The sequence below is a fragment of the Nomascus leucogenys genome, chromosome X, assembly GCF_006542625.1.
Source record: "Nomascus leucogenys isolate Asia chromosome X, Asia_NLE_v1, whole genome shotgun sequence".
NCBI classification, from domain to species: domain Eukaryota; kingdom Metazoa; phylum Chordata; class Mammalia; order Primates; family Hylobatidae; genus Nomascus; species Nomascus leucogenys.
Genome location: NC_044406.1, coordinates 66,487,712 through 66,513,345, shown reverse-complemented (window position 1 = coordinate 66,513,345; position 25,634 = coordinate 66,487,712). Strand labels below are relative to the sequence as shown.

The window sequence follows — 25,634 nt, the reverse complement described above, 5'->3', positions numbered from 1 at the left end:
GGGCATATACCCAAAGGATTATAAATCATGCTGCTCTAAAGACACATTCAAACGTATGTTTATTGTGGCACCATTCACAATAGCAAAGACTTGGAACCAACCCTAATGTCCATCATTGATAGACTGGATTAAGATTCCTAGGTATTTTATTCTCTTTGTAGCAATTGTGAATGGCAGTTCGCTCATGATTTGGGTCTCTGTTTGTCTGTTATTGGTGTATAAGAATGCTTGTGATTTTTGCACATTGATTTTGTATCCTGAGACTTTGCTGAAGTTGCTTATCAGCTTAAGGAGATTTTGGGCTGAGATTATGGGGTTTTTTAAATATACAATCTTGCAATCTGCAAACAGGGACAATTTGACTTCCTCTTTTCCTATTTGAATACTCTTTATTTCTTTCTCTTGCCTGATTGTCCTGGCCAGAACTTCCAATATGATGTTGAATAGAATTGGTGAGAGAGGGCATCCCTGTCTTGTGCCGGTTTTCAAAGGGAATGCTTCCAGTTTTTGCCCATTCAATATGATACTGGCTGTGGGTTTGTCATAAATAGCTCTTGTTATTTTGAGATACATTCCATCAATACCTAGTTTATTGAGGGTTTTTAGCACGAAGGGCTGTTGAATTTTGTCAAAGGCCTTTGCTGCATCTATTGAGATAATCATGTGGTTTTTGTCTTTGGTTCTGTTTATGTGATGGATTACGTTTACTGATTTGCATATGTTGAACTAGGCCTTGCATCCCAGGAATGAAGCCAACTTGATCTTGGTGGATAGCTTTTTGATGTGCTGCTGGATTTGGTTTGCCAGTATTTTATTGAGGATTTTCACATCGATGTTCATCAGGGATATTGGTCTAAAATTATCTTTTTTTGTTGTGTCTCTGCCAGCCTTTGGTATTAGGATGATGCTGGCCTCATAAAATGAGTTAGGGAGGATTCCCTCTTTTTCTGTTGATTGAAATAGTTTCAGGATTGGTACCAGCTCCTCTTTGTTCCTCTGGTAGAATTTGGCTGTGAATCCATCAGGTCCTGGACTTTTTTTGGTTGGTAGGCTATTAATTATTGTCTCAATTTCAGAGCCTGTTGTTGATCTATTCAGATATTCAGCTTCTTCCTGTTTTATTCTTTGGAGGGTGTATGTGTCCAGGAATTTTTCCATTTCTTCTAGATTTTCTAGTTTATTTGCATAGAGGTGTTCATAGTATCCTCCGATGGTAGTTTGTATTTCTGTGGGATCGGTGGTGATATCCCCTTTATCATTTTTTATTGTGTCTATTTGATTCTTGTCTCTTTTCTTCTTTATTAGTGTTGCTAGCAGTCTAGCAGTCTATCACTTTTGTTGATGTTTTCAAAAAAATCAGCTCCTGGATTCGTTGATTTTTTGAAGGGTTTTTTGTGCCTCTATCTCCTTCAGTTCTGCTCTGATCTTAGTTATTTCTTGACTTCCGCTAGCTTTTGAATTTGTTTGCTCTTGTTTCTCTAGTTCTTTTAATTGTGATATGAGGGTGTTGATTTTAGATCTTTCCTGCTGTCTCTTGTGGGCATTTAAGTGCTATAAATTTCCATCTACACACTACTTTAAATGTGTCCCAGAGATTCTGGTATGTTGTGTCTTTGTTCTCATTGGTTTTAAAGAACATCTTTATTTCTGCCTTCATTTCATTATTTACCCAGTAGTCATTCAGGAGCAGGTTTTTCAGTTTCCATGTAGTTGTGCGGTTTTGAGTGAGTTTCTTAATCCTGAGTTCTAATTTGATTTAACTGTGGTCAGAGAGACAGTTTGTTATGATTTCTGTTCTTTTACATTTGAGGAAAGCTTTACTTCCAACTATGTGGTCAATTTTGGAATAAGTGTGATGTGGTGCTGAAAAGAATGTATATTCTGTTGATATGGGGTGGAGAGTTCTGTAGATGTCTATTAGGTCTGCTTGGTGCAGAGCTGTGTTCAAATCCTGTATATCCTTGTTAACCTTCTGTCTCATTGATCTGTCTAATATTGACAGTGGGGTGTTAAAGTCTCCCATTATTATTGTGTGGAGTCTAAGTCTCCTTTTAGGTCTCTTGGGACTTGTTTTATGAATCTGGGTGCTCCTGTATTGGGTGCATATATATTTAGATTACTTAGCTCTTCTTGTTGAAATGATCCCTTTACCATTATGTAATGGCCTTCTTTGTGTCTTTTGATCTTTGTTGGTTTAAAGTCTATTTTATCAGAGACTAGGATTGCAACCCATGCTTTTTTTTTTTTTTTCGCTTTCCATTTGCTTGGTAGATCTTCCTCCCTCTCTTTATTTTGAGCTTATGTGTGTCTCTGCACGTGAGATGGGTCTCCTGAATATAGCACACTGATGGGTCTTGACTCTTTATCCAATTTGCCAGTCTGTGTTTTTAATTGGGGCATTTAACCCATTTACATTTAAGGTTAATATTGTTATGTGTGAATTTGATCCTGTCATTATGATGTTAGCTGGTTATTTTGCCCGTTAATTGATGCAGTTTCTTCCTAGCATCGATGGTCTTTACAATTTGGCATGTTTTTGCAGTGGCTGGTACCAGTTGTTTCTTTCCATGTTTAGTGGTTCCTTCAGGAGCTCTTTTAGGGCAGGCCTGGTGGTGACAAAATCTCTTAGCAGCAACATCAAATATTTTTAAACAATTCAAAAATTAGACTTCTAAAGGAGATTTTTATTTACCTGTTATTATCCAGCACTTCTGCACCAATATTATGAAGTAGTTATTATTTCTTCTATTTTGCATATGAAGAACCAGGTTGAGAATGTCTGATTTTGCAAAGTGATTTTCTATTAAGTGATAGAGATGAGACTTAAACCCAGAAATTCTGACTACAGATCCTTTTCTTCAACTCAATCTACCCTTTGGCACAGATAGAATAAATGCTTTCAGGTTCATATTACTTTTGAAGATCATTGGCATATCTTTTGCAAGATTTGCAAAATGTGGCACTATTGTGGCAGCAATGTCCATACCAGACTAAAAAAGTATTCAATAGTGAGAATATCTAAATTTCCACCTATTTACAAGATTAGAATATGCAGACAATGTTACAAGCAGTCTCATCCAGCTTCTCCAAGGGTGTTATCAGTGTCACCTATGAAAACTCTTGCAACTTGGTAAACATGGTTAATTATCAACAGGGCCCTGGCAAAAATATGTTAAACATCTGTATGCAACATCATGTTATGAATCAATGGAAAGGGACAAGTCTTGAAATCAGATGAATTGAGTTTGACGTCCAGCATTGCCACTTGTTAGTTGATTGAGTGCAACTTTAGGCAAGGTCCTTAATCTCTCTGTTTTATTTTCTTTATAAAACAATACACATATCTCATGCTTTTGATAATTGAGATAAAAGCCAGATTATTGAAATAATTATCCAGAGAACATTATAAGACCAAGTGGTACCTGAGCTTCAATGGTAGGTAACAAATAATTTCATTAAAGTAGTTATTGTTGTTGGTTTTAATCTTTTCTATTAACTTTAGATAATAAAGTCTTAACTTTCACTCCTGCTTCCAGTTCCACTTGTCCTACACAGACAAGGAGCGCTATGAAAATGAAGAGAGACCTGAGGTCCAGAAGCAGATGCTTGTTGATATGGCCAAAAAGCTACCGGTTTACACAAGAACTGGAAGTGGAGGTCAGTTCATCCAAAGGCAGCTAGAGAGGCAGCTCAGCAAGTATCTCAGAAAGGCTAAGTCATATATGTTCTCAAACTAGCCCTTTTTTTCCCTCCCATCTTCTGAAAACCACTATGCAGATTTTTCTCTACATTTTATTTTTAAAAAATTTTAAACACATATCAAAGCTGGAAGTATTGTATAGTAAACAAACTGTATACCCCAAACTGGATTCTTCTGCTAACATTTTTCTATGTTGCTATATCACATATCTGTCCACATATGCATACCTCTATCTATCTTTTGTCAAGCCATCTTATTTTTCTGATGCATTTCAAAGTAAATAGCTGACATCAGTAAGACATCTACCTAAATATTTTATTCTGTTTTGGTAAAATTTACATACAAAAACATGCATAATCTTAAGGGTACAATTCCATGTGTTTTGAAAAGTGTACACATCTGTGTAACTAAACCCCCAATAAAATTGGCATCACCTCAGAAAGTTCTGTCATGCCTCATTATAAGTCAATCTGGCTCCACCCCACTTCCCACAGACAACCACTATTCTGATAGCTTTTCACTATAAATTAGTTTTGTCTGCTCTCAAATTTTATATAATTGGAATCACAGAGCATATACTCTTGTGTCTGGCTTCTTTTATTCAACATAATGTTTGTAAGATTAATCCATCTTTTTTGTATTTTTTTTTATTGCTGAGTAGCATTATATTGTATGAATATCTCAAAGTTTATCCATTCACTAGTTGATACATACTTGGGTTGTTTCTAGTGTTTAGTTATTATGAGTCAATCTGCTGTGAATATTACTGTGTAAGTGTCTGTGCAAAGACATATCTTCTTTTTCCTTGAGTAAATATCCAATACAGAATTTTACTCTTAGGTTTCATCTGCATGACTAAAACAGTACTTGCTGAACTAATTCTCCACCATTTAAATTTTGAAAACGTGCAGAGGTATGGGGAATATGTTAAAAAGTTTGAAAACCATGGTTCTTCTGATATGTCATCCTAACGTTTCTAATAAGGATGATTATGTTTCACATTTCAAGGCTTTAGAAAGTTTACTGTCAGACGCACCACCATTTGCTGACTATCTTTTCGGACTCAGCCCGCCTGCACCCAGGTGAAATAAACAGCCATGTTGCTCTCACAAATCTGTTTGGTGGTCTCTTCACACGGACGCGCATGAAAGGCAGTGCTGAAAGAATTTGCTGGTACATAGGCCGTAACATATTGCCGAAAGAGCAGAGTCATGGATAACTCTGAACTTCTTATTTTAACAACTGAGAAGATGGAGTTGACAATTACTGAAGTGGGGGACACAGCCGGCTAGAATGAAACACCTCGAACATCCAGCACATTGCCTGGCACACGAAAGTCAACAGCTTGGGATTCCTGAGAATACCTGGGGAAGATGATCTTCAATCAGCCAATGCTTGCTGAGCACCAACTGTCCATAAAAGTCACCACGCTTGGCACCATGGGGAATGCAAAGAAAGATAAGACATCATTTCTGCCCCTGAGGAGTCAATTGAATCTCAAGAGTCACAGATCAGAAGTGTTCGTCTTTAACAGTGTTGATCTTTAAACAGCAGCATACTATAAGATAGCTCCTTGTGGGAAGCTGGAGGTTGAGATCCTTATGAGGACTTAGCTGGAAATCTCCTGGGTGATATCAGCGTGGGTCTGCCCTTAATCTCTGCATCAAGATGTTCATCCTCAAGCTACATAAGAACAGAAGTGATATGCACACTTTGTTGAGTTCCCATTCATCATCCTTCACCCTGAACAATTTTTGGTGTACGCAACTCTGATCCACTTTACTAGCCCAGGACATCCATACCCTAGACTTTGCGAGAGTATTGGCTGCAAGGCTGACATCTGCCCTAGAGGAAATTTGCTGTCAGCTAAACAGGAGCTGTCTCACCCAGAAAGCTCACTTTGGGTACACAACTTCCCTCAAGACATCCTGCATCCAATAACTGACCGACCTGGAGTTTTAAAAGGCTCATCCCCTTGCTTTAACATGGGATCAATTCTGCACAATTCATGCTCCAGAGCTCCCTGTGGGACCAGGCCATAGTTTCCAACTGAGGCCATACCCTTGCTTGGCTCCTTCCCCTGATCACTCCTGCTTCTTTTCCTCCACTTCTCCTTTTCTTCTAAGGGTCTTACCTCAATATATTACATTCATGAGAATCTCAATCTCATCTCATATTCTTCTTCTACAGAACCTAACCTAAAATCTCAACCTTGCACTCTACTCTCTAACCCAATGTTATTGTTAATAATAGACAATATTTTTGAACTTCAAAAAAAAAAAAGAAAGTTTACTGTCAGACACATATTCGTTTGTTCATCATTTATTCAGCAAATATTTAAGATATATGGCAATTGGGGAAATTTTACTATGTTCTTGGTATTATATGATATTAAGGACTTGCTGTTAATTTTGTTAGAGCAATAATATAGTGGTTATGATTTTAAAAGTCTTCATGCATATGGGAATATTTATGGTTTGAAGTGACACAGTGTTTGGGATTTGTTTAAAATGATCAAGTAAAAAGCCAGTGGAAGAGATAGGTGAAACAAAAATGACAGAATGTTGATAATTGTTGAATCTGGGTAATGGTACTTACCATGGTACCTTTGCTACTGACTATTCTCTGGGACCTTGAGGTATTTGCAGCGCCCAGGATAGGCAGTAATAGGAAAGGCTTCTCTGAGGAAATACTATTTGAAGACTTGAATGATAAGGATTTAGCCACGTGTATTAGTCAGCATTCTCCAGATAAATAGAGCCAATAGAATTATGTGTGTGTGTGTGTGTTTGTATGTGTGTGTGTGTGTGTGTGTGTAGAAAGAGAGAGAGAGAGAGATTATGAGGAATCGGCAAATGATTATGGAACCTGAGAAGTCCCACGGTCTGCCATCTGCAAGCTGGAGAATCAGGAAAGCTGGTAATGTAATTATAGTCTGAGTTAAACGGTTTGAGAACCAGTAGTGCTGATGGTGTAAGCCCCAGTCTAATGGCAGAAAACTGATGTCTCAGCTCATGCATTCAGGCAACAAGAGCAAATTTCCTCATCCTCCACATTTTTGTTCTGTTCAGGTCCTCAAAGGATTGGATGAGGCCCACCTGCGTTGGGGAGGACAGTCTGCTTTACACAGTCTAGATTCGAATGCTAATCTCACCCAGAAACACCTTCACAGAGACACCTGGAAATAATACTTAACCAAATATCTAGGTACCCTATGACCCAGTAAAGTTGGCACACAAAAGTAACTATCACAAGTCCAGCCCTTGTCAACTTGGCACCCTTACACATCTCAAGCCATACTCTCCACTTAAAGACAATAACAAGGTTACAATTTTACCTAACATGATACAAATATCATGCATTCAACTGAAAACACACTAACCCCTTCCACAGAAGAATAGGTATTCTTGAGTGAGTTTACTTTTCTCCTTGCTATTTTGTTAATTAAAAACTATTTAAATACTATGATATAAAATTAACAATACTTAAATACTATGATGTAAAGTCAATACACCTTATGTTACATGATAAGGGAATAAGAGAAGGAAGAAAACAAAGATATTTGAGATACACACACACAACTGTATTCATAACAACATAAGAAGGAAACACCCATAACAATAACAGATCTAGTTTCTGTAACTGGTCACATGGTCATAGCTGGTATTTATAGCTACTTTCTTCCACCATCCATTCTGTACTCCCTTTGCCTTTAGCCAGCACCTCAGCTGGTACTGGTTTTTTACCTGATGTGGTGACCCAAATCTTCAGTTCTGAAGAGTCTGGGTCATTAGTAGTCCTGCCTGAATTGGATTGTTGTGGTTTTCCATTGACCTAATCACGGGGCATGGTAATACTAAGAGATGCCCTAAGGCACCTCCTGTATTCTTGACATAGTCTTCCTTTCCTCCATTGCAGAGTAGTAATAGTCTAATTTACACTTAATAGTCTAAAAGTCTATTATACCAGTTTACACTCCCATTTCCACCCCTTGATTTCCACCCAGGACTCAAGGGGTGGAAATGGAAGTGGCACCACTCACCATTACCTTTAGTTACTCACTAACAAAATTGGACTATTAAGTCTAATTTACACTTCATAATCTGGATCAGTTATCCCAGCCAACATCGCACCTGCCTCTTGTCCTACTGATTCAGAGATATGAGGATTCCAAAGTGGCTGGGTGGCAGTCTTAACTTCCAGTTCAATGGAATCATTGTTGTGTCCCCTGGTGGAAGCATTCCTCCCTCTGGGACTAACACCTCTAGACTAGCAAAGCACAAGATTGCAGGAACAGGAAGAAAACATTTTGTTAGTGGGTCACTTAGGGTAATGGTGAGTGGTACCACTCCCATTTCCACCCTTTGATTTCTGGACCTGTGAATCCTAACTATCAGAGAATCAGCATCGTCTATTGGACACTGATTCAGAGCATATACAGCTTTTGGGAAAATCTTGCCCCAGCCCTGCAAGGTATTGACACCTAACTGGCACTGTAACTGACACTTCAAAAGACCGTGTCATCACTCTGTCAAGCCAGCTGCTTCAGGATGATGGGGAATGTGGTAACACCAGTAAATTCCACAAGCATGGGCCTACTGCAGCACTTCACTTGCTGTGAAGGGAGTTCCTTGATCAGACATAATGCTGTGTGGAATATCATGATGGTGGATAAGGCATTTTGTAAGTCCATCGATGGCACTTTTGGCAGAAGCGCAGCATGCAGGGAAGACAAATCTGTGTCCAAAGTGTCTATTCCAGTAAGGACAAAACGCTGCCGCTTCTATGATAGAAGCACTCCAATGTAATCAACCTGATACCAGGTTGATGGCTTATCACCCAAGAGAATAGTGCTATTTTAGGTGCTCAGTGTTGGTCTCTGCTGCTGGCAGATTGGGTAGTCAGCAATGGCAGTAGCCAGGTCAGCTTTGGTGAGTGAAAGTCAATATTGCTGAGCCACGTAACCCCCATCCCTGCCACCATGGCCACTTTGTTCATGAGCCCATTGGGCAGTAACTGGGGTGGGTGGGGAAAGAGGCTGACTGGTAATCATTGAACAGGTCATTCTGTCTGTTTGATTATTAAAATCTTCTGCTGTGCTATTTTTCAAATGTTTGTATGCCCCTAAAATTTATATATTGAAATCCTGTCCCCAAGGGGATGATATTAGGATGTGAGGTCTTTGGGGACGTGGTTAAGTCATAAGTGTAGAACCCTCATGAATGGGATTAGTGCCCTTATAATAAGGCTCCAGAGAGCTGCTTTGCCCCATTCACCATGAGAGGGCACAGCAAGAAAGCACTATCTATAAAAGAGGCCCTCACCAGCACTAAAGCTATTGGTACCTTGATCTTGGAAATCCAAGCCTCGAGAACCATGCAAACAACTTTGTTGTTTAGAAGCTACCCAGTCTATGGTCCTTTGTTAGAGCAGCCCCAAATGGAGTAAGACATGTGATCAACCATGAGTGAGCATTCACACAAGATACAAATATCTTCACACTTTTTTTCCATTCAGAGAAGTCTTTCCACACACTTCTTTTCCAAATTTCCTTGTCACCAGGGCTCTCTTTACAAATGTATTTCTCACAGTGTTAGTGAAAGGTACATTTTCTATACCTTCCCAGTGTGAGTGAGCAGAACTATTCTAACCTTCCATTCTCCTTAAGCCTTTGAATCCTCCCCTCAACATTAAACCAAGGCATGTCCAGCATTTCCAATTCACTCACTGTGGGCCACCTTTTCATCGTGTTTTAGCAAACCAACCAACCAAATTGTTAGAATGCTTTCTAACTCCCTGAGCTGCAACATTAAAATCAGAATCTCTGCTTAGTAGGCCCCTATCAATAAATTTGGCCAGATTCAACTTTATGTTTCTTCCAACATTAGTATTTGTTTCCACCTATGTTCCCTAGATTTCTATCTGTATAAATTAGAAAATTTGAGTAGTTCTTTTGCAGTGTAGTACATGTCTTCATGGGTCACACTTTGTACCTTACCTTTAGGGATCTGTTAGGGCTTGATTCTTATTATAGGTCTTAGAAGCAAAGAGGGATGGGTCCAGAGGAGAATCAACATTGTCTTGTGTAGTGGCCAGAGTTTCCTCAAGCAATGCAGGGTTGATCCCTTCAGACAGTATTGGAGAGGCCAATACCATGGGCAGTTGGAAGCTGCTTCTACTGGTTGCAGGGAGGCCTCATCTCCTGGCAAATAAGATGCATTGGAATTTAGGCACTCAGTATCCCTGGCTTCATAAGGGTCTTCCCACACATCCCCATCCTAACTTACAGGATCCAATTCTTTACAAATCAGTGCCCTCATTTTAACAGTAGATACCTTACAAGACTGGGAATTCAACTATCATTGTAATTCGGCTATTTACAGATGGAATTCTGTGGTTTTCAGCAATCTCAGTCCTGTGGCTACATGCAATAAGCATCTCCTTTAGGAGATACGTAGAAGCTTTCAAGTCATTTATCTACCACTTTGGCTGGGAATTCCTGAACTCATCTTTTTCTTTTAGCACTTTGTTCAATCATGTTAGAAGCTACAAGCCAACCTCATTTTATTCATTGTTTTTCAAAAATGTTAAATATTATCATATATAGTCACCCAGCTACTTGCTTCTCATAAGTGGTAGACTAAGAGCATCTATTGAAGATACTTTGCATATTTCCATTGCCAGATCATGCCACAGATTACCAGTGCTCTCTTTATTACTTGATACAGTGTCATTAGCATCATCAAAACTAATAAGATTGAAGAGCCAATTCCAGAAACTTCAGAACCAATTCAGAAAACTCATTCCTAAACTTCTGTTTCTTTGGAATAACTATCAGTAGGGTTCTCTATGGAGAAAGAACAATAAGGTATATGTATATAAATTATTATTTACATTATTTACATTGAGGAATTAGCTCACATAATTATGGAGACTGAGAAGTCCCACTGTCTGCCATCAGCAAGCTGGAGACTCAAGAAAGGTGGTGGTGTAGACCTACTTTGAGCCCAAAGTAGAAGCACTAGGAGAAACAATGGTATAAGTTCTACTCCAAGTCCAAAGGCCTCCTGAGAACTGGAGAGCCAATAGTGTAAGTTCCAGTTTGAGTGTGAAGTTCTGAGAACCAGGAACCCTGATCACATAAGTGTCAGTCTAAGGACAGACTGATGTCTTATCTCATGCAGTCAGGCAGAGAGAACAAATTCTCCCTTCCTCTGAATTTTTTTTATAACAGATATACAGTAATTTATTTAAACATTACCATTTCCAGTCTGCACTAGTACACATGATATTTTAATAAATACCATTCTACATAAATTTGTATGTGTATACATATATATATATATAGGGTTGCTTTTTTTTCTTTTTTTATTATACTTTAAGTTCTAGGGTGCATGTGCACAACGTGCAGGTTTGTTACATATGTATACATATGCCATGTTGGTGTGCTGCACCCATTAACTCGCCATTTACATTAGGTATATCTCCTAATGCTATCCCTCCCCTCCTCCTCCCACCCCACAACAGGCCCTGGTGTGCAATGTTCCCCTTCCTGTGTCCAAGTGTTCTCACTATTCAATTCCCACCTATGAGTGAGAACATGCGGTGTTTGGTTTTTTGTCCTTGTGATAGTTTGCCAAGAATGATGGCTTCCAGCTTCATCCATGTCCCTACAAAGGACATGAACTCATCATGTTTTATGGCTGCGTAGTATTCCATTGTGTATATGTGCCACATTTTCTTTTTTTATTTATTTATTTTTTATTATACTTTAGGTTTTAGGGTATATGTGCACAATGTGCAGGTTTGTTATATATGTATCCATGTGCCATGTTGATTTCCTGCACCCATTAACTCATCATTTAGCATTAGGTATATCTCCAGATGCTGTCCCTCCCCCGTCCCCCAACCCCACAACAGTCCCCAGAGTGTGATGTTCCCCTTCCTGTGTCCATGAGTTCTCATTGTTCAATTCCCACCTATGAGTGAGAACATGCTGTGTTTGGTTTTTTTGTCCTTGCGATAGTTTACTGAGAATGTTGTTTTCCAGTTTCATCCATGTCCCTACAAAGGACATGAACTCATCATTTTTTATGGCTGCATAGTATTCCATGGTGTATATGTGCCACATTTTCTTAATCCAGTCCATCCTTGTTGGACATTTGGGTTGGTTCCAACTCTTTGCTATTGTGAATAGTGCCGCAATAAACATACGTGTGCATGTGTCTTTATAGCAGCATGATTTATAGTCCTTTGGGTATATACCCAGTAATGCGATGGCTGGGTCAAATGGTATTTCTAGTTCTAGATCCCTGAGGAATCGCCACACTGACTTCCACAATGGTTGAACTAGTTTACAGTCCCACCAACAGCGTAAAAGTGTTCCTGTTTCTCCACATCCTCTCCAGCACCTGTTGTTTCCTGACTTTTTAATGATGGCCATTCTAACTGGTATGAGATGGTATCTCACTGTGGTTTTCATTTGCATTTCTCTGATGGCCAGTGATGATGAGCATTTTTTCATGTGTCTTTTGGCTGCATAAATGTCTTCTTTTGAGAAGTGTCTATTCATATCCTTCACCCACTTTTTGATGGGGTTGTTTGTTTTTGTCTTGTAAATTTGTTTGAGTTCTTTGTAGATTTTGGATATTAGCCCTTTGTCAGATGGGTAGATTGCAAAAATTTTCTCCCATTCTGTAGGTTGCCTGTTCACTCTGATGGTAGTTTCTTTTGCTGTGCAGAAGCTCTTTAGTTTAATTAGATCCCATTTGTCAATTTTGGCTTTTGTTGCCATTGCTTTTGGTGTTTTAGACATGAAGTCCTTGCCCATGCCTATGTCCTGAATGGTATTGCCTAGGTTTTCTTCTAGGGTTTTTATGGTTTTAGGTCTAACATTGAAGTCTTTAATCCATCTTGAATTAATTTTTGTATAAGGTGTAAGGAAGGGATCCAGTTTCAGCTTTCTACATATGGCTAGCCAGTTTTCCCAGCACCATTTATTAAATAGGGAATCCTTTCCCCATTTCTTGTTTTTGTCAGGTTTGTCAAAGATCAGATAGTTGTAGATATGTGGCATTATTTCTGAGATCTCTGTTCTGTTCCATTGGTCTATATCTCTGTTTTGGTACCCGTACTATGCTGTTGTGGTTGCTGTAGCCTTGTAGTATAGTTTGAAGTCAGGTAGTGTGTTGCCTCCAGCTTTGTTCTTTTGGCTTAGGATTGACTTGGCGATGTGGGCTCTTTTTTGGTTCCATATGAACTTTAGTTTTTTTCAATTCTGTGAAGAAAGTCATTGGTAGCTTGATGGGGATGGCATTGAATCTATAAATTACCTTGGGCAGTATGGCCATTTTCACGATATTGATTCTTCCAACCCATGATCATGGAATGTTCTTCCATTTGTGTGTATCCTCTTTTATTTCATTGAGCAGTAGTGTGTAGTTCTCCTTGAAAAGTCCTTCACATCCCTTGTAAGTTGGATTCCTAGGAATTTTATTCTCTTTGAAGCAACTGAATGGGAGTTCACTCATGACTTGGCTCTCTGTCTGTTATTGGTGTATAAGAATGTGTGATTTTTGCACATTGATTTTGTATCCTGAGACTTTGCTGAAGTTGCCTATCAGCTTAAGGAGATTTTGGGCTGAGACAATGGGGTTTTCTAGATATACAATCATGTCATCTGCAAACAGGGACAATTTGACTTCCTCTTTTCCTAATTGAATGCCCTTTATTTCCTTCTCCTGCCTGATTGCCCTGGCCAGAACTTCCAGCACTATGTTGAATAGGAGCGGTGAGAGAGGGCATCCCTGTCTTGTGCCAGTTTTGGTCCTCAAAGGCTTGGTTGAAGCCCTCCCACACTGGGGAAGACAGTCTGCTTTACTCAGTCTACTGATTCAAATGCTAATCTCACCCAGAAACACTCTCACAAAGACACTTAGAAACAATGTTTAATCAAATATCTGGGCACCATATGACTCAGTCAAGTTGACCCATAAAATTAACCATCAGAATTAAAACGAGACAAAAATATGGCAGATAGGAGGCAGGACTATCTTGCAGCTCCCACTTGGATGGACAAAGCAACATATGGAGACTCACACCGTGAACTTTTGATCTAAGAACTACCGCAGGGTGGCCAGGCATGGTGGCTCATGCCTGTAATTCCTGCACTTTGGGAGGCCAAGGCAGATGGATCACGAGGTCAGCAGATCGAGACCATCCTGGATAGCATGGTGAAACCCCGCCTCTACTAAAAATACAAAAAATTAGCCAGGCGTGGTGGTGGGCACCTGTAGTCCCAGCTACTCGGGGGGCTTAGGCAGGAGAATGGCGTGAACTCAGGAGGCGGAGCTAGCAATGAGCAGAGATCACACCACTGCACTCCAGCCTGGGCGACAGAGCGAGACTCCACCTCAAAAAAACAAAAAAAAACAAAAAACAAACAAAAAAAACAGATATTTACAGAACATTCTACCCAACTACTGCAGAATATACATTCTATTCATTAGCACATGGAACATTATTCAAGATAGACCATATGATAGGCCACAAAACAAGTCTCAGTAAATTTAAGAAAATCAAAATTATTTCAATTACCTTCTCAGACCACAGTGAAATACAATTGGAAATCAACTTTAGTAGGAACCTTCAAAACCATGTGAACACATAGAATTTAAATAGTCTACTCATGAATGATTGTTCAGTCAACAATGAAATCAAGATGGAAATTTTAAAAATTCTTTTAACTGAATGATAATAGTAACACAACCTATCAAAACCTCTGGGATACAGCAAAACAGTGCTAAAAGGAAAGTTCATAGTATTAAGTGCCTACATCAAAAAGTCTGAAAGACCACAAATGGACAGTCTAAGATTACACCTCAAGGAAGTAGAGAAACAAGAACAAACCAAACCCAAACCCAGCAGAAGAAAAGAAATAGCAAAAATCATAGCAGAACTAAATGAAATTGAAACAAAAAATAAGAATACAAAAGATAAATGAAACGAAAAGCTTGTTCTTTGAAAAGATAAAATTGATAGACAATTAGTGAGATAACCAAGAAAAGAAGAGTGAAGATCCAAATAAGCTCAATTTGAAACAAAACAGGAGATATTACAGCTGATAACAGAAATACAAAAGATCATTCAAGGCAACTAAGGACACATTCATGGGCACAAACTAGAAAACTTAGAGGAGATGGATAAATTCCTGGAAATATACAACTCTCGTAGATTAAACCAGAAAGAAATGGGAACACTGAAGAGACCAGTAACAAGCAGCAAGATTAAAATGGTAATAAAAAAATTGCCAACAAAAAAAGTCCAGGGCCAGATGGATTCACAGCTGAATTCTATCAGACATTCAAAGAAGAATTGGTACCACTCCTACTGAAACTATTCCAAAAGACAGAGAAAGAGGGAATCCTTCCTAAATTATTCTATGATGCCAATATTACCCTACTACCAAAAACCAGGAAAGAACATAGCTAAAAAAGAAAACTACAGACCAATATTCCTAATGAATATAGATGCAAAAATCCTCCACAAAATACTAGCTAACCAAATTCAACAGCATATCAAAAACATAATCCATCATCATCAAGTGGGTTTCATACCATGGATTCAGGGTTGTTTTAACATAGGTAAGTCAATAAATGTGGTACACCACATAAACATAAGTAAAAACAAAAATCACATGATCATCTCAGTAGACACAGAAAAAGCATTTGACAAAATCCAGCATCGCTTTATGATTAAAATCCTCAGCAAAATCAGCATAGAAGGGAAATATGTTAAGGTAATAAAAGCCATCTATGACAAACCCACACCCAAATTATACTGAATGGAGAAAAGTTGAAAGCATTGCTCCTGAGAACTGGAACAAGACAAAGATGCCCACTTTCACCATTTCTATCTAACATAGTACTGGAAGTCCTAGCCAGAGGGATCAGACAAGAGAAAGAAATAAAGGACATCCAAATGAATAAAGAGGAAGTCAAACAGTCACTGTTTGCTGATAATTGATCATATACCCAGAAAACCCTAAAGACTCTTCCAAAAAGCTCCTGGATCTGATCAATGAATTCAGTAAAGTTTCAGGTTACAAAATTAATGTATACAAATCAGTAGCAGTGCTATACACCAACAGCAACCAAGCTGAGAATCAAATCAAGAACTTCACCACTTTTACTATAGTGGAAAACAAACAAACAAACAAAACTTAGAAATATACCTAACCAAGGACATGAAAGACCTCTACAAGGAAAACTACAAAACACTGCTGAAAGAAATCATAGACAACATAAACAAATGGAAACACATCCCATGCCCATGAGTGGGTATAATCAATATTGTGAAAATGACCATGCTGCCAAAAGCAATATACAAATTCAATGCAATTCCCATCAAACTACCATCATCATTCTTCACAGCACTGGAAAAAACAATTCTAAAATTCATGTGAAACCATAAAAGCCCGCATTAGGAAAAGCAAGAGTAAGCAAAAAACAAATCTGGAGGCATCACGTTACCTGACTTCAAACTATACTACAAGGCTATAGTCACCAAAGCAGCATGGTACAGGTATAAAAATAGGTGCATGGACCAATGGAACAGAATAGAGAACCCAGAAATAAGCCCAAATACTTACAGCTAACTGATTTTTGACAAAGCAAACAAAAAGATAAAGTGTGGAAAGACACCCTATTCATCAAATGGTGCTGGGATAAATGGCAAGCCACATGTAGAAGAATGAAACTGGATCCTCATTTATCACCATATACAAAAATCAACAGAACTCAAGTTGGATCAAAGATTTAAATCTAAGACCTGAAACCATAAACATTATAGAAAATAACATTGGAAAAGCTTTGCTAGATATTGGCCTATACAAATAGTTCATGACCAAGAACCCAAAGGCAAATGCAACACAAACAAAGATAAATTGATGGGACTTAATTAAACTAAAAAGCTTTTGCATAGGAAAAGAAATAGCAGAGTAAACAGACAACCCAAAGGCTGGGAAAAAATATCCACAAACTATGCATGTGACAAAGGACGAATATCCAGAATCTAAAAGGAACCCAAACAAACCAGCAAGAAAAAAACAATTCCATCAAAAAGTGGGCTAAGGACCTGAATAAACAATTCTCAAAAGAAGATACACAAATGGCCAACAAACGTGAAAACATTCTCAACATCACTAATTTTCAGGGAAATGCAAGTCAAAACCACAATGCAATACCACCTTATTCCTGCAAGAATGGACATAATTTAAAAATCAAAGCATAATAAACATTGGCTTTGATGTGGTGAAAAGGGAACACTTTTACACTCCTGGTGGGAATATAAACTACTACAACTGCTATGGAAAACAGTATGGAGATTCCTTAAAGAACTAAAGTAGATCTATCATTTGATCCAGCAATCCCACTCCTGGGTATTTACCCAGAGCAAAAGAAGTCATTATATGAAAAAGACACTTGCACAGGCATGTTCATCGCAACACAGTTTGCAATTACAAATTACAAAAATATGGAACCAGCCCAAACAAATCAATGAGTGGATAAAGAACATTATATATATATATATATATATATATATATATATATATATATATATATATATACACACACACACACACACACACACACATACATACACTACTTGGCCATTAAAAGGGAACAAAATCATGGCATTCTCAGCAACCTGGATGGAGTTGGAGACCATTATTCTATGTAAAGTAACTCAGGAGTGGAAAACCTAATATCATATGTTTTCACTTATGAGTGAGAGCTAAGCTATGAGGATGCAAAAGCCTAAGAATGATATAGTGGACTCTGGGGACTCAGGGGAAAGGGTAGGGAGTGGCAAGGGATAACAGACTACACGTTGGGTACAGTGTATACGGCTTAGATGATGGGTGCACCAAAATCTCAGAAATCACCACTAAACAACTTATCCATGTAACCAAACACCACCTGTTCCCCCAAAAACCTATTGAAATAAAAAAAAGTAAAATTAACCATCATACCAAAAGGAGCAGAGTGATGATTATCCCAGGCAAAAAGAACTGCAAGCACAAAAGCCCTGAAACAGGAGCAAGCTTGATTTCAAGAGCAAATAGGCAGCCAGTTTCACTGGAACATAGTATGAGGAGAGTTTTACAAGATTCATTTGAAGAGATAGGCAGAGGCTAGATGATACAGGCCATGGTAAGGAGTTTGGATTTTATTCTGAAGGTGTTGGAAATCCATTGAGAGTTTTAAGTGGAGAGTGATATGATCTGATTTACATTTTATTTTTTTATTTGTAGAAACAGGATCTTGCTCTATCGCCCAGGCTGGAGTACAGTGGTTCATTCATGGATCACTGCAGCCTCGAACTTCTGGGCTCTAGCAATCCTCCCACCTCGGCCTCCCAAGTAGCTGAGGCCACAAGTGCACACCACCATGCCTGGCTAATTTATTTTATTTTATTTTTTGTAGAGACAGGGTCTCACTATGTTGCCCAAGCTGGTCTGGAACTCCTGGTCTCAAGCAATAGTTGTGCCTCAGTCTCTCAAAGTGCTGGGATTATAGACATGAGCCACTACACCAGATCTGATGTAGATTTTGACAGATCACCCAGCTACTCTGTATAGTAGGTCTTTTGAGGGGCAAGTATGAAAGCAGAGTGATAAATTACACAGATATTGCAGTCAACTAGCTAAGAGACAATGTGGCTTAAATGAGTATAGGAGCATTGACAGTATATTTTAAAATATGCAAAAGGACCCAGATATGCATGTTCTTCTCCCTTCCTATTTGACTCAATTATACCCACAACTTTAGTCACTCACATACTTCCATTAGTGGAAGTGAACACAAATCTCTGCTGAATTAACTGTCTATTGTGTTGGATCAGTAATATGTGCTTAATGTATACTTTAGATGAAATTATTATATTAGTTCAAATTATTCATCATTTTAGTTTTTATACTTAATAATCACATTAAACACAGTCATACTCTATCAATGAACATCTAGAAAATGAGAGGGAAAGTAAAATACCTTTCATCTAAAGGAAAAGGAAGGAAGGAAGGAAGGAAGGAAGGAAGGAAGGAAGGAAGGAGGAGGGAGGGAGGGAGGGAGGGAGGGAGGGAAGGAGGAATGATTTTTTATATTAGACTTACAGAGTTAAAAGAATCCTAAAATAAGAAGTCATCAAAACTGTACAGGTCACAGCCCTGCCAGCAACTTGCTGTGTGACCCTGGGCAAATCACTTGATATGACCCAGATCTTTACTTCCTTTATCTGTGAAATGGTCAATTAAACTAATTGTTCTAGAATGTCTCTTCTGTTCTCCAAATTATTATTCTAGAAACCACTCTCTTTACCGTGTTTTAGGAGTGCTATCCACCACATACAATCCAACCTCTGGAGAAAGGAGATAAACTATGAATCCTTATTCTGAAAATAAGTTGGGGGTAAATAGAGGCTAAATGGTTTTTCAAGATCCCTCAAGCATTTGATAGTATAGTTTGTTTATAATGAAAGATCTTATGACAGATATCCAGATAAGAAACTTTTCCTGTTCCTTTCAGCCCCCAAAAGTGCTTTCAAAATTGGATACAACAAGGAAAAGAATATAACCCCAATTCTCTTATGTAGTCTGCCTTTTGCTTGGTAACTTGAGATGAGTTTGACTATCTATAATCAGTGCATAACAAGTCATCCAGACAAGCTAGTAAGATATAAGGTCTTATATTGAGCCCTAACAAGTGCTAACCACCTTATTTTTTTTATAGCTGTACGATTCTGTGACCGGTGTCATCTGATCAAGCCAGACCGCTGCCACCACTGCTCTGTCTGTGCTATGTAAGTGACGGCCATATTTCCCCTGTGCTGGGCTTGGCCACTGAAAGTTTCCTAGACAACAAAATGACTGATCCTAACATGTAACCATACCTAGATAAGAGCATTTCCTTTCAATTATAATGAGCATATGCCAAAACCCCTCACACGGATGATGATGATCCAAGCTACTCTAAAGATAAGTAAGAGAAGTAAGACCACATTTTAAAAATAAACATTTTATTTGTGGACAGTTTTAGACTTACAGATTTATTGTGAAGATAGTTCTTATATGTCTCACACCCAGTTTCCCTTGTTGTTAACATCTTATATTTGTATGATACATTTGTTACAATTAATGAACTAATACTGATACATTATTTTTAACTGAAGTCTATATTTAGGTTTCCTCAGTTTTTCCATAATGTCCTTTATCTGTTCCAGGATCCCATCCAGGATACTACATTATATTTAATAGTAATGTCTCATCTCCTTAGCTTCTCTTAGCTGTGGCAGTTTCCCAGACTTGTTTTTGATAACCTTGACAGTATTTAGGATTAATGGTCAAGTAGGTCATAGAGTGTCCCTTGATTGAGATTTGTTTGATGATTTCCTCATCATTGTTAGACTGGGGTAATATGATTTGGGGAGGAAGACGATAGAGTAAGGTGCCATTCTCATTGAATCATATTAAGGGTACCTATAAACATGACTTATCACTGAAAGGTTAATTTTGATCATCTGGCTGAGGTAGTATGTCAGGTTTCACCACTGTAAAATTGTTCTTCCTTTCTATGCTTTACTCTTTGAAAGGAAGTCACTCTGCACAGCCAACACTATGCCCTCCATCCTTGAAGGTGGAGTATCTACACAAATTATTTCAAGTTATTTTGCTTGGGACATTTATCTCTTCTCTTCATTTATTTATATCAGTATGAAAGCATAAATATTCATTTTACATTTTGCATTATAACCCAATACTACTTTTTTGTTGCCCAAATTGTTCCAGCTTTGTAAACCCCATTTTTATATTGATACATGTAATGCCTTTTCTCTTGAGTACTTATTCCATCCATATTTTTCTTACCCTTGATTCAGATAGAGGCTATAGCCATATATTTTCTTCCATATTTTTATTAAACTAAGTATTGAATAAAATGATAGGAGACATCTTGGACCTTTTCTCTGTATTAATAATCTGGAGTTTCCAATCCCTTTGAAAGGTTGGACTTATAAGCATATAACTTGCTGCTGGCATGATCCCATAAAGTGTTGTTGTGATTACCTCATCCTAGGAATAACTGAGGGCCACAGTTTTGGAGTCACTATAGTGGAAATCTGAGAATGGGTGTTATTAGAACCATGTAAAAATACTGGTGAAACCTTGAGTTTAATTATGAGATGTTGCTTCATTTCCATAGCCTCACTTATCACACTGTATTTTGTCCCCTTCGTAGGTGTGTGTTAAAAATGGATCATCACTGCCCTTGGTATGTCTGTTTGATTCATTTCTCTCCTCTAAAAGGGTCAGAGTTGCTCAATTATATGCACTTTTCTAAGCATAGTTGTCACATGCCTGTTTCTGCCACCATAATTCACTGGGTTTTATATTTCTGTAGGGGACAGGGGAGGGGTAACATTTTAAATAAAGAAAAAATATAACACCAAGGGTATGGTAGTGAATTCCTGGAGTTACAAAGCTAATGGTCTCCTATTCATTAACTTTAGCAATTGAGCATAGTAATGAAATACAGCACAAACATTTCTCCTTTTAACATTACACAATTCAGTTCTGTTTCTAGTTGGCTTGATGTTTAAAATGTTCTAGAATGTTAAATTCAGCAATTTTCCAAATTTTGTATATCAGACCCTGCGGACTAGTCTGAAATCACCTAACTACAAAAAGAACATGCCACAACTGTACCAAATGTAGCTGCTAAAACTGTAATACATTTTTAGCAACCAGGATCCAGGTTTGCTTGGATGTGTCAGGAACCAGTCCAGAGCTATTAGGCAGGCCAGGTGTTTCTGTGCCTATAAATGAAAGAAGAAACAAGTGAGACATGAACTTGTTTTTTCCAGTCTGTTCTTATTAAGGGACTTCTATCTCTATTGGGCTTTTACATGACACATAATGAAGCAGCAGAACTAGCATGATTCCATTGCTTAGTTCACTTATGTATCAGTGTGCTCTCAATCAAGAGGTCCTGATTTCAAATTAGTTTTTCTTTTTTTTTTAGGGTTAATAACTGCATTGGATTTTCCAACTACAAATTCTTCCTTCAATTCTTAGCTTACTCTGTTCTCTACTGCCTGTACATTGCTACAACAGTCTTCAGCTATTTCATCAAATACTGGAGAGTAAGTTAAAAATATCCTGAAGGGTCTCCCTAGAACAAATGCACACCCACTCCAACTTGTGACATTGTTCACCCTCTATCTTTTTACATTTTTAAATAGCTAATACTGTTGAAGTAACTGGAAGAGAAGGCGTTAAAAACAGGTTTTCCATATTGAATACTCTGAGATTTAGGAAGCTGTTATTTAAAGATTCTAGTTAAACAAGTTTCTGTCATACACGAGAATCTTGCTAAGGCCTTTGGGTACCTAATCTCTTGACTCCTACTGATTCTTTACAATGTATTTCTCCAGTTGAGTTTTAAAGTTCCACTTCTTACCAGTTATAGATTTGAAAAATGTTGAAACTAATTTTAAATCCCTAGTTTTCTAAGAAAAAGGCTAACAAATCACTCCCCTGTTGTTAGAAAATACTTCCTAATTCCCTATTCAAAGGAGAGTTGCAGAATTCCTACTGAACAGAAAGATATACTGACTGATCTCACATAATGGGGAGGGGTTTTTTTGTTTTGTTTTTTAACTTTGTTTGACAAACACTGGGTTAGCAATTAGGAGAATTGGGATCTAATACTGGATCTCTTACCTGCTTCACTGGCTCATTGCCAAGATCAAATGAAACAGATGTTGAAAGTGCTTTACCTTTCAAAATGTGATTCTAATAATTATAATGAAATCTCAAAAAAAAAGTTCTTTCATCTACTTGAAGATATCAATCATATCCAACTACTTCCAAAAAAGAAAAACAAACTTAAGGCAGATTTTTTAATTTACATATGTGTACAAGGTCTGGCAGAAGTATAGTGAAATATGTTCTTTTTAAATGTCATACTAGTGGACTCCAGGAGATACCCCTTCCCCACAACTCCAGTACAATTACTAAGACATCCATGATGAAGGCTGTCCAAACTGAACCTGAATATTAAAAGACAGATGTGGACAGAGCTATTAGTTATTTAGGGATTGCACAAAAGCCTATATAACATGAATATCTCACCTCAAATGGAGACATAAAGCCATAGAGAAAGAACATGAATTCAGTGACCAGAATATAGATTATAATAAACTGAAGAAAAAAGGAGACGGGTAAGGCAATAGGAACCTAAATAGCCAAGAATCTTTAAATTATTAATCAGTGCATTGATCCCTAGTAATATAGAAAAGATAGTGTAGAAAATTATAGTGATGTGTGTTTTCCATTTCCCTTTCAACTTGCTTAATCTGTTCAGATATTTAATAACTTTAAGAATAATGAATTATATAATAGATGCCATAATCATTAACTCAGGGATACAAACAAAACTTTATGCAGAAGTAAAACTTTTTCATAAATTTTTCTACAAATATAAAATGCTTCATCATCTCTTGCTTTGTCCCTTTCCACAGCACAGGATTATTATAAAGTTACAATAATTTTAAAATATAAAATCCACATACTGAGCTACTACCCTGAATGTGAAGAAAATCTACTATGTCCAATCAGCAAGGAAAGTGTTAGCCTTGGTCTTCACTACAGACCTTTCTTGGTGCTTAACACAGTAGGCTACTGTTTAGGAACCACTTTTTACCCTTGTAACAAAATAAACAATATTGCATTTCACACATTTTGCCTTTAGCCCACCTAGTCAGCCAATAATCAAATATCACAATGCCAGCCAGGTGCTATATGCTTTTTTCATTCTTGAAAGATAATATTTGGATATGAATTAATCATCAGAAATGTGCCAGTATTCACAAGTAATACCAAGAGTGAACATAACCTTGTTCTCTTTCTATTCCTTCATTTTTTTTCTCCACAGTAGGCTAGCTCATGCGTCACAGATGAGAGGAAAGGAAATCTGTCCTGGCTTGTCCTAAAATGAAAAGGGCATTGACAGTTCAGAGAAATGCTTCCTGGCAGTCTCTTTAGCCAGATAACACTTTAGTGTAGTTTAGGGATGGCTTTCTCTGTTTAAATTGAATATCCCCTTAAAATAAAAAGTAAACACTGCCATATATTTTGAAAGTTGTGTATCAAGGAGACAAGCTGTGCTCCTATCAATAGCAACCTTCATTTGTATGGTACTTTACAGTTTTTGAAGCACTTTCATACCCCTTATCTCATCTGATCCTTACCACAACTCTGTGAAGTAGGCAAAGCATGAATTATTAGTCTTATTCAAAGATGATAAAAACTGAGGCTCATAGTAGTTAAGTGACTTGTCTATGATCACCCAGCTTGTAAATTTCCAAAGTTAGGACTTTCACCTAAGTCTGACCCTAAGCCCCGTGAACTTACACACTATACCATGTCCTACTGCCCATTATGGCTCTGCTGTGGAGAGCTCTAGCTCCATGGGAATAAAGAATTCAGAAGACCAACAGATTATTTCTCTCTTCTCTATATTAAACAATAGCTACTTTGATAAGAGATTCAGCTTTTCTTTATGCAAAAAATAGTAATACAGTCCTCACACATTGGGCCATGGATCTCCTCACAGAGCTATGAATTATTTTAGAATCAAGATAATGGCATTATTCTGCCAGTATTCATCTGATCTCTCTCTGATGGCTATTACTTTGAGTGATTTAGCTTGGTTATCTCCTGATAAGGTATTTTTGAAATAGGGCTATCGCCCTCTTCTAACAAAAAAAAAAAAAGTTTAAGAAGAACTCTGTCAAGGGACAACACAGTAGATATGCTTTGGCAGGCAGAAAAATGTTCTTTAAGAGTAATTGGGTGGGGTGATGGAATAGACTTGGGCTCAGCCAGACAGACTGTGGACTGACTTTATATCAGTCACTCTTGTCCAGCCATTTTCTACTATCCATTTATATGTGAAACAATAAGAAGTAAAATAAATGTGAGCTTTAAAATATTTTTAAAACATTCTTTAAAAACTAAAGATTGTGAAAGCAAAAACACAGTCAAGGCAAAACCCACTGCAAAGCAATATATGGAATCTTTTCTATAAGTTCAAAATAAAACAAAAACCAATCTAATTCAATTTGGGTGCTTAGGCCAAGAATTTGTAGAGGGATCATTTCAAAAAGGAGAGTTTCAGATAAATATTCTTGAAGGTTGAAGTTCTTGAGGTAGCTCTTTGCTGGGCTCCTCTGCCCGTATGCAATTTTCACCTGGACCCCCACTCAGCTGACAGCATCTGACTGGCTGAAGATAAGGGGAAGCATCCTTATCTTCATCTTTCAGTATACAACCTGGAAGATTCCCAATATTTCCATACATAAAAATGAATAAAAATATTATCTCAGAGAAGAAAAAAATCTGTACTATCTGAACTTGCCAAGTGTTGCCAAGCCTTAACTTTCTCCTTCCAAATTGGAGTAGAACTAGATCATTCAGAAGTTAAGGTCCACTTAAGAATCACATTTAACTTTATTACTAGAGAGCAATTGGAAATATTTCAAAGTGATTCATCACACTGAAACAATAATCATCACAGGGAAGGAGGAAATAAATAATAGTCATTCTCCCAACTGTTCACTCCAAAATTGAAAATGTTTTCTAAGATTCTCTTCAGAAGATAAATGTTACATGCGCATGTTACAGAACTTTATAACATTCATTCTGGTCTAGGCTGCATGTCGGAAAAAAAGGCTGGTGCCACATGGAAAATAGCGTGTCCTAGATAACTATAAAAATCTTTAGCCACCTACTTTTACAGTTGCCTGTAAAAATTCTGCTTGATTTTTACTGTCTAAACAGCTGTTTCACAGGATATAATATATCAGCACATTCTAACTC

The 25,634-nt window shown here is 37.7% G+C and overlaps 1 protein-coding gene across 2 annotated transcripts in view; it reads left to right on the top strand.

Moving 5' to 3' along the window:
• Positions 1-25,634, top strand: part of ZDHHC15 (zinc finger DHHC-type containing 15) — a 173,617-nt gene that overhangs the window by 90,017 nt on the left and 57,966 nt on the right. For both annotated transcript variants that reach the window (XM_003268985.4, XM_003268984.4), the window contains 4 exons: positions 3,537-3,657; positions 19,489-19,558; positions 20,992-21,024; positions 21,775-21,895. In XM_003268985.4, coding sequence (XP_003269033.1) covers positions 3,537-3,657; positions 19,489-19,558; positions 20,992-21,024; positions 21,775-21,895 — 345 coding nt within the window. The remainder of the gene's footprint in view (positions 1-3,536; positions 3,658-19,488; positions 19,559-20,991; positions 21,025-21,774; positions 21,896-25,634) is intronic.